This window comes from Meles meles, chromosome 15, assembly GCF_922984935.1.
Source record: "Meles meles chromosome 15, mMelMel3.1 paternal haplotype, whole genome shotgun sequence".
NCBI lineage: Eukaryota > Metazoa > Chordata > Mammalia > Carnivora > Mustelidae > Meles > Meles meles.
This window is the reverse complement of record NC_060080.1, coordinates 82,743,816-82,753,816: the sequence shown is the minus strand read 5'-3', so window position 1 is coordinate 82,753,816 and position 10,001 is coordinate 82,743,816. Positions and strand designations below refer to the sequence as shown.

Below are 10,001 nucleotides of genomic sequence, written 5' to 3'. Positions count from 1 at the left end.
GCCCTACAAAGCTTCGCCCTACTCCAAAATGGCCGCAGGTCGGCGCCGGGTACGCTGGGCGCGCTCCCGGCGGAACCCAGGAGGGGGCGGGGCGGGGCGGGGCCGGTGGGAGCGCGGCGCTAATTGGCCGACGCGGCCAGCCTGGTCCCCGGCGCCGGTCCGTAGAGCCGGGCGCCGCGGCCTGGGGCTGGGATGCGAGGGGGTGCGGGCTCCCTGCGGCCGCGGCTCCCGTGAGTAGCGTGATTGCAGCGCGGGCGGGCGAGGTCAGCGGACGCCGCCGGCGGCCGGCCGCGTCGGCCGCGGGATGAGGAAGCGGACCGAGCCCGTCGCCTTGGAGCATGAGCGCTGCGCCGCCTCGGGCTCGTCCTCCTCCGGCTCGGCCGCCGCGGCGCTGGACGCCGACTGCCGCCTGAAGCAGAACCTGCGCCTGGCGGGCAAAGGGCCGGCAGAGCCGCGCTGCGCCGCGGACGCGGGCATGAAGCGGGCTCTGGGCAGGTGAGGCGCGGCGCAGGGGCGAGGCCCCCTACCTGGCGCGCAAGGAGACCTGGATCCTCCCGCCCTCCATAAGTTTCTTGCCTGCGGGAGCGCCCCGCGTCTCCCTTCCATACCCCGGTGTCCTCTTCCAATTCTCCATCCTTTCCCCTCGCCTGGCTCGCGGGTGCAGCCCGTGGCATCCTTTCCCCAGGGCATCTGCCTGCGGGAGCGCTCCGACGGTCCCCTCCCTTCTCGGGTGTCCTTTTCTGGCCCTCCGCGGAGCTCAGCCCCGTGCCCTTCCCCTCCCCAGGGGAAGCCAGTGGGACCCTGTCCGCGACGGGCTTGACCAGTGTCTCCTCCAAGGGCTGGGAGCAGCGGGCAGTCACGACCCCGCGTGGGAGAGTAGGAAGGGCGTGGGGTGGGGGTGCGTCCCCTGTGAGGCTCCCGGACGCCGGCACGTAGGAGATGAGACGCAGACGCGCAGGCTCCCGAGACAGAGCGTTGGTGCTCTTCGCCTCAGATCTGCATAGAACTCAAAACCGAGCGCCCCTCGTGCTGGGCGGGCTCGCGCGGGAGCTTACCTTTTCTCGGTTTCTCACTCTGGTCATTTTTCTCGGGTAGCTCGTCGTCAGAAGGGGCGTTCTCTGCTCAGAACTGCTGGGCGTTTGGGGGAAGGTTAAATGGTGCTCCACCCAGGGGGACACTGCATCGCCAGCGGTTGGAGGGAAACCTGTCGTTGGTTGTGCAGGTGCTTGAAATTTGACTGCACTGAGTTGTCTCCTTAACCTCCGTGGAGTCTGGAAGGCTTAGTTTTTTGCGTTCTCCCTCTGAGTAGATGAATGCATCCAGGTAAAGCTAATTTCAGAATTAAGATAGTGTATTTCACAGGGACATATCTCTCCTTGTATGCTAGCTTCGTGATTAATCTGGCAGGTCATAGAACGTATCATTTTCATGGCAAGAGTGAAGTCTGGATGTTTCACGGTTTTGAACAAGTTAGTATGTGATGTTCTCAGGTGTTGTTGCAGAGTCATTTCTTTTGGGGTCAACTGGAATGCCCTTAATTGACACTGGCCACTTCAGTGTCAAATATTTATCAAAATAGTCTCTAAAAATATCAATTTAATTGCCTGAAAGATCACGAATTTGAAAATATGAATATTTGGATAAATAAAAATATAAATATTTCGATAAATATTTCTATTTATAGAATATTTATATTATAGAAATATGTATCCAAATAGACACTTCAGCATTTCAAATTCATTGCTTAAAAGGTTATGAAATTAAATTGCAGTCTCTCCAAGTCAGTGGTTCACATTCTTGCCAGAAGGGCAGGGACTGACAGTTTTTTTGGTTTTGTTTTTTTGTGTAAAGTTACCTAGTAGCTGGTCAGTATCTTTTGTGAAACTAATTTGTCTTTTTTTGTGTAAAGGTTTATCTGCATTAAAAGCTCATGAAAAGCTTTAATGTACTTTTGTTAACAGGTTTGGCATTACACAGAGATAAATTTGGGAATTCTTCCTTTGAAGAAATGAAATTGTTAGGCCCAAGAGTGTTTGGGGAGACAGTGCTGGCGGGCACCTTCCTTGAAAGATGTACTGTATTAAAAGGGTATGCTTATTTTCATTTTTGTACTGGGACAAAGACATTCAGGAGGTGCTTATATTCTTTGGAGGAATGAAAGACTGTTAGGGAATAAAAAGTAAAGCAGAGGGCAGGAAAGCCAAGTTTGCATGTTATCCCGTGGCTTCCTTCCCTTCTTGGAATGTTCTCCTGGACATTCTTCTGCTTTGTTTTCTTCTTCACCCAGGTCTCTGCCCAACTGTCACGTCCTCCTGTCCTCAAAGAGGCCCTCCCTGTCCGAGAGACCAGCCCATGCAAAATAGACTTCTTGCCATTCCCAGTGCCCTTATTCTGTTTGCTTTTTTCATCACACTTATCTCTTTTGACCTTACCATTGTCTGTGTACTTAACTTGGTTTATTGGCTGTCTCCTCCCCTACAAGAATGGAAGCCCTATGAGAGCAAGGGCATTGTTTCCTCCACTTTTCTATCTCTAGTGTATGGCTGTTGTAGGTGGCAGAAAATACTTGATTTAATTATCTGTGGTGTAAATTCCTAAGAAGTGGAATTGCTGGGCCAAGGAGTGTGTGTTTATAATTTTGAAAGGTGAAGCCAAAGTGTCCTCCAGTGTACCGATGGATACTTTCCCCAGCAGTGTCAGTTGCCTCTCTTTCCCCCAATACTGAATGTTACCAAATATTTTTATCTTTTTACTGTTTAATTGATGAAAATGGCATCCTATTTGTAACTTTAATTTGCATTTTTAATTGTTAGCTGGCATTTTTTTTGTGTTTTTATCAGCCTGTTGCTTACCTTTGGGTCTCTCATTACCTGCCTTTTCTTTGGGTCCTATTGTGCATATTTTCAAATATTCAAAAGTAGGGAAGACAGTATAATGAACCTCGATGTATCCATCACATCTTCTTAAACAGTTTCCCATGTGTTGCCAATCTTGAATCATTTGTCCCTCCTCCCTCCATTTCTTTGTAGGATGGAGAACTAGAATATTTTAAAACAAATTATTTTATTCATAACTACTTCAGAATTAACAAATGATTTTATTCATAACTACTTAAGAGTATAACTTGGGAACTGGAACAAACTTTTGAAATAATATAACCTCATTGCTATATTTATCAAAACTTTTTTATATTTATCAAAATTAACAATTTATTGCCTATTACTAATTTAATCTAAAATCCAGTCTACATACACATTTCTCCAGTTGTCTCAGAAATGTCTTTAAAATGTGTGTTTAAAAATCCTGTACATTTCTTAGGTTTATTCCTAGTTATTTGGTCTTTTTTTGTTGTTAAAAATAGGACCCTTTCTTATGTTACATATTTCTATTATTGTACTTAATAATTTTTTTAAAGATTTTATTTATTTACTAGAGGGAGCACAAGTAGGGGGAGCAGCAGGCAGGAGGAGAAGCAGACTTCCCCCCCAAGCAGGGAACCCGATGCAGGGCTTGATCCGAGGATACTAGGATCAGGACTTGAGCCGAAGGCAGAGGCTTAGCTGACTGAGCCACCAAGGCACCCTGTAATTTTATTAAATTACTTATTAATTTTGTACTTATTAATTTTGCAAGCAGCAACTTATGTAATCATATTGTTTCTATTAGTGTTTGCAGTTGGTTCTTTTGGATTTTCAGGTATAATATCATATCATACAAATAATAAGAATTTCATTCCATGTTTTCTATTTTTTATGTCTCTTGTTTCTCTTTTTTGGTTGCATAGTATTTCCAAAACAAGATTAAATACTGGGAATGCTAGTGGGTATCTTGTCTTGTTCCTTACTTTACTGAGAATGCTTTTAGTGTTTTTGGCACACTAGTTATTTTACTAAGGGGTGTGTTGTTCCTATTTGTTTTTTTTAATCAAAAATGGTTGTTGACTTTTATGAAATGCCATTTAACATCTGTGAAATTATCATTTAGATGTTCTTTCTTGACCTGTTGATATGAATTATAGTAACAGATTTTATGTTATTGAATCATCATCATAATATTGAATCGTGGTAAAAACTCTGTTAATATGTAGCCAGGTTCTATTAATATTTTCTTAGTCATTTTACATTGTTATATGTGAAACTAGTTTGTAATTTTGTTTTTTAATGTACTCTTTATCAATTTGTTTTATTGCTTTCCGTAGCTTTATTAAAAGCTTTCTCTGCATTAGCTAGTTTAAATACTCTTGAAATTATCTGTTTCTTTAAATTTGGTGGAATTCCCCTGTGAAACTACCTAAGCCTGGTGCTTTTTTAGATTTGCTGTCTCTTTCTGGGCTTAGTTTTGGTGATTTCTAAGTCCATAGAAAATCACCTGTTTTATCCAGCTTTTTCCTCTGCATCTGGGGCTGTTACCCCTGATCTGTTCCCTAATTTTGTGTGCTTACATTTTTTTCCCCTTTGATTATTTAAACTAGGAAATGGTTATACACTGAAGTATTTTTTCTTTGGAAAAAATCTTTTTTTTCCCAATAAATTTTTTTGTTGTTGTTAATAAATTCTGGGAGACCAAGATGCTGCTGAGGGCTCTGGAGAAGTAGAGAGAACATCTTCCCTCTGAAAGCTGCTACTGCACCTCTCCTGTTGCTGCCCCTGGCAGGAATGTGGCCCTAGGATGGCCAGATCATCCAGTCTCTCAAGAAGAGGACCTGGGGATATGTGTGTGTGTGCATGTGTGTGTGCGTGAACTCAAACTTTGTAAACGTTGGCAACTAGTTCAGATAAAAACAATAACTTTGGTGTAAGAAAGAACAAAACATTTTTTGTTTTGTTTTTAAAATTTTCTGGATTCATCGTTTTTGAAGGTAAATGTTTATTTAACTTGTGTGTTGACCCTGCATTCCATGAAAGGAGGGACTAGATATTAATTTTGTGCAGTATCTGGTCATTTTTGGCAAACAAGGAGTTTGTGGGCTTTTCCTGTTTTTTCGTTTGTTTTGTTTTGTTTTGTTTTTTTGGTCAGTAACCCTGGAGTTCTTTGGAATATGCCTTAATGGTGTGAGTGATCTAATTTGGACCCTAGGAAGGTGGTACTGAGATGTATGGGTCTGTGTGTTTCAGTGAACTAGTTTTTATCCTTCCACTCCCAGCTCATCAGTGGATCTGCAGGTGACTGAGATCAGTGGGATGAATGGGTGGTTTCATAACCGGTGATCCTTGCATGTAAATACAGAGGAACTGAGGCATCATCCTTGGTTCCTCCTTGACCTGAAGCAAGGGACTTCATCCAGCTGCTGATGGCTTTACTGTAATCCAGAAAGGCAGGTGGCTGAGGTTAACAGCCCTCTCCTTCAGCATCATTCTTGAGCTCACCTTAGAAGGTGCTTTGCATGGTATCTCTTTGTTCTTTCCTTATACACTGAGAAGGTGAGAGTGTGTTCTGAGTTAGCTTTTGCCATTAAAGTGTACTTTTTTCAGTCCCCCTTCTTCTTCCGCTTCCAAAGAGTACATTCTGTTCCTGGACTTATGACAAGCAAGGGAACAGGCTTTGTTTATGGCACTTCAGCTGGGCCTCTCAGCTGAGTCCATCTCTTTCCAATTGCGATTTATCTTATCAAGGCCATACTCCAGCACTGGACCCAGGATCCTGAGACCTGGCACTTCTCTGGTGTCTCCCTCCTTGGTGGGATTTTGTACTCTGTATCTCTGCTTCCTTTCCCGTTCCATTTTAGCCAGTGCATACTCTCCCTTCTCAAGGGAGTGTCTCTTGTATGGTAACCGGATAGATATTGCTTATGTGTGGGAGATATTTTTGAGTAGATCAAAGGCTCCTGAAGACATTATCATGGAGGTAGCCTTGGGAAGAGGCATAGAAGTTGGGTCATCTTCTCAGGGTTATGCTGACAGCAGTGGAGACAGGCTGCCTTTCCAGACTCATGATCCTCCTCTTCCTCCCACTAGGACACTTTTCTTTACAAAACGAAGTCTACAGGAAAAAATTTTACTGTAATATGATCTTGATCTTGATTAAGTCAGTGCTCTTCTCCCAGAGATAATGCTGCAGAATTTGGGTGTACGTGGGTTTGTGCTTTGGCAGAGAACTCTTTCAGCACAGGGAGTTGTAAGTCATTTGTTTTGTCTTGAACTGAAGGGCAGTTGGGAAGGGTCAGTTAAGAGAGGAGATGCTGACACAGGGAAGAACGGTAGTAGGAAAGTTTGCCTGAAGTGCCCATTTAGCCAACAGATCCATTATTTGGGCATGGTTCTCATTATAGTATCATTTGATATCTTGTAGAATATCACTCACATAGATGTGGAGCCCCAAGCAAGTGTTTTTAGGTTCTGTGGGTTGGGGAGGCTTGTTCAATTTTTTGAGTTTGTTTCTTCCTTTGTGATGTAGGTATAGAAATACTTTCCCTGTAGGATCAGGGGGAAGCTCAGATGTACAAGAGAGCTGGGTATGTGATCAGTGCCCAATCAGTAGCACCTTCTAGTTTGGTCATCCCCAGGGTTACTACGAATACTATTAAATGCAGGTCATATCTTATGGACTTTACATTCTATAGGGGAGGCAAATAACAAACAAGTGCGTATGACGTGCGTCACATGCTTGGGGTGCTAAAGAGATAAGTAGACCAGTAAGGAGCACCTGTGATATGTACATGGTTTAGGTGGCAGGAGGCCTTTCTGACAGAGGACATTTGAATGGAAGCCACTGGCCTCTTTAGAGTGGAGGAATGCCTTGATGTGATGTATGTCATTACCTTGTCACTCTGACTGCTGTGACAAGGATAGACTGGAGGGACTGGAGGGCCAGAGGGAGCAGGAGGACCAGTTAGGAGTCATCCAGGTAGCAGATAATGGGACTTGGGCTGGCAGTAGCTGTGAGGGGAGAGGTGCTGCATTGTGTATCTGTTTTGAAGGAGATGTCAACAAGACTTGGGAGGTAGATGAGTGTGAGAGAGCAAGGATGGCCAGAGATGTTTCACCAGTTTTCTTTTGAGCAACAGGAGGCAAGGGACTGCCATGCACCGATATGGGGCAGTTGTGGGAAGATCAAATGCTTTGGGGAGTGATGAGCTTGGTTTGGGGCTTATTGAGACCTCCTTTTGCAGATGGAGTAGCTAGGAGGAGCTAGAGTTTGTGAGAGTTAGGTTGACTTTTGACGGTTAGCCTGCAGAAGGTACTTAGAGTCACAGTGGCGTGGGGGGGAATCTGAGGGCTGGGCCCCAGGTCCTCAATGGTTAAGGGCTGGGAGAAGAGGAGGAGACCTGGGGGAAGCAAGGGAATGGATTAGGAAGAGTGCTAGGAGGAAAGGATCAAGGCAGCTGGGTGAAGAAGCCTGTTGCAGAGAAAGTGTGATCTGCTGTTGGATTTGGTGACATGGAGGAGTGGTTGACAGGAGTGGGAATGGTGGAATGGTGGGGGTAAGAGCCTGACAGAGTGGCTCAAGGGAGAGGTGGAGAGAAGAAATGCAGATAGCTTTTTAAGGAACTTTACCATAAAAGGGAACAAAGATAAGGGGGATCCCTGGGGTGGGAGGAGGCTTCTGACCAGTGCTGTTGTTAAGAGCTCATTGCTCTGCTCAGTGGGATGGTCCAGTAGGCATACACTGGCCATGCAGATGCTGGTGGCATGGTGTCCCTGGGACACAACACCTCAAGGCTAAGTGGAGGGTCCCCATACATGAAGACAGGCCAAGGGGGCCATGAAGATGCAGGGAGGTGGTTAGATTTGTTGGGGGAACGTTGGTAGTTGTCTTCTGCATGCTTCTACTTTCTCTGTGAAATAAAAGCATGGTTGTCCACTGAGGGGAGAGGGGGCCAGAGAAGCTGCAGGTCTTTCTTTCCCTTTCACTTCTCCACCTGGACAGTCCTAGTTCTTTGTTCTTGACCTAAACAGACTGATCCACTATATTTGCTAAACATTAATGTGAACAATCATGCTACCTAGCAGGGACTCTTCATTCTTTCTTTCGGACATATAATGTTTCAGAAATGACTCTCATGGGAAGTCATTTCAGCTGTGAGCTCGTGTCTGAGAAGCCACACGTTTCCACACAGTTTAGTGCTGCCTGGTTTTGGGGGCCTGAGTGGGAGGGCAGTGGCTTCACAAGGTTCCTGCACACAACCTCACGACAAGGGGGTAACAGTTGAGGTGGAAGTAGGAAAAGGAGCAACGTGAGCTGAGGTCAAGATAGAGAGATTGTGTGGGACCCAGGTAGAATCCTTACCTCCCAGGTTTCTCTAAGACACAGAAAACTGTTTCTAAAATAAAATTTGTCTTGGGGCACCTGAGTGGCTCAGTGGGTTAGGCCGCTGCCTTCGGCTCAGGTCATGATCTCAGGGTCCTGGGATCGAGTCCTGCATCAGTCTCTCTGCTCAGCAGCGAGCCTGCTTCCCTCTCTCTCTCTCTGCCTGCCTCTCTGTCTACTTGTGATCTCTCTCTGTCAAATAAATAAAATCTTTAAAAAAATAAAATAAAATAAAATAAAATTTGAGATGGCACTTGTGGACTTGAGCTGTCTTAGTATCTGTGTTCTGTTCACCTGGTATGGAAGTGTCCTAAAAGGTAAAAAGAAGGGAAAGTCAATGAGTGTCAGTGTGAGTAGTTTCAGAAGAATAAGACTTATTTTTGCAAAGATGAAGGCAAGGAAGGGGTGTCACTGAAGGAATATAAGCCGATCTCCAGAATGCTAGACTTTTGGATCTGTTCTTGAAGTTTGAAAGAAGTTGCCCTGAGGTTTAGGATAAGAAAAGAAAGTTCAAGTTGTTTTCAGTTCTTACAGACTTGTGGGATCTCCATGCAAGGTTTAGATATATTGACTGAACTATTCATAATGGGAAGGGAGGAGTGTTCAGGGTCGGAGCAGGGGTCATTTTGATGCAGTCCTGATGAGTCCTCAAGAGACATATATGGCTTTTAACTGTTCTCTTGTACAAGTGAGACTTCCCACATTTTCTTCTTTCATCCTTGATATGTGCCATCCCTGGTCCTGGAGGATCATTTCGCCACTACCTGAAAATGGCCATGTCGGTGGCAGGTGCCCATAGATTGTTTTATTCAGCACATGGTTACAATACTTGGGCTGTTGGTCAGATGCATGCTAGGCGCTGGAAACATAAAGATGGAAGGAAACCGTACTGGTTCAAGGGAGTTTGTTGTCTGTCAGTTTTTACTTGTGGCTGCCACCAGCTCAAATTACGCTCAAATATTTTAATGATATCTATAGTAAAGACAAAACACAGGCATGGCTAGAGATGGTTAGTCTGGTCTCACTTTTGTCTTTCATTATTCTGACATTTTTTTGCGTGCCAGTTTATCTTCAGAAAATCTCATCTTTTAGGCTCTCACTTCCTTGACAGGTTGTAATGCATCTTATCAGTGCCTCCCTGGCTTACCAAGGTTTCTGTAGCTATAAAAAAAGAAATTCTCACAGTTTGGGGACACAGCACACTTCAACAAGGCATGCCATGGCAGAACTTTTGGGAAGGTTTTGATATTTGGCTTAGGGTTCTAGAAGGAAGGGACTGTTAAACCAGTGTAGGCTGACTGGGAGCCTGCCATGGCAGCCTCAGGCTTCAAGAGAAAGCATGAGGGAAATTCTGCAGGCTCCAAGGCAAGGATCTCCAGGGATGGTGGTCACCATGGTGAAAGGCAGCCCCCAAGAAACCCTTTCTCTCCCTCTGTTTCTCTCTCATTTAAATTTTTTTTCTGATTACAAAAGTAATAAAGATTTCTTTTTTTTTCTTTTTTAGATTTTTATTTATTCACTTGGCAGAGACACAGTGAGAGAGGGAGCCCAAGCAGGGGGAGTGGGAGAGGTAGAAGCAGGCTCCCTGCCAAGCAGGGAGCCCGATGCGGGGCTCGATCCCAGGACCCTGGGATCATGACCTGAGCCAAAGGCAGACACTCAATGACTGACTCCCAGGTGCCCCAGTAATAAAGATTTCTTAATAAAAGTTTATAACAGAAGATAACGAGAAAGTGGAATTTCCCTGGATGATT

The 10,001-nt window shown here is 44.9% G+C and overlaps 1 protein-coding gene across 2 annotated transcripts in view; it reads left to right on the top strand.

Moving 5' to 3' along the window:
- Positions 1–145: 145 nt before the first annotated feature.
- The window catches only part of ABHD12 (abhydrolase domain containing 12, lysophospholipase), a 95,636-nt gene continuing 85,780 nt past the window's right edge, over positions 146–10,001 (top strand). Inside the window, exon 1 of one of the 2 annotated variants that reach the window (XM_045979460.1) lies at positions 146–495. In XM_045979460.1, the coding sequence (XP_045835416.1) occupies positions 305–495 (191 nt within the window). In that variant the 5' untranslated portion in view covers positions 146–304. The remainder of the gene's footprint in view (positions 496–10,001) is intronic. The other variant, XM_045979459.1, reaches the window with a different exon arrangement.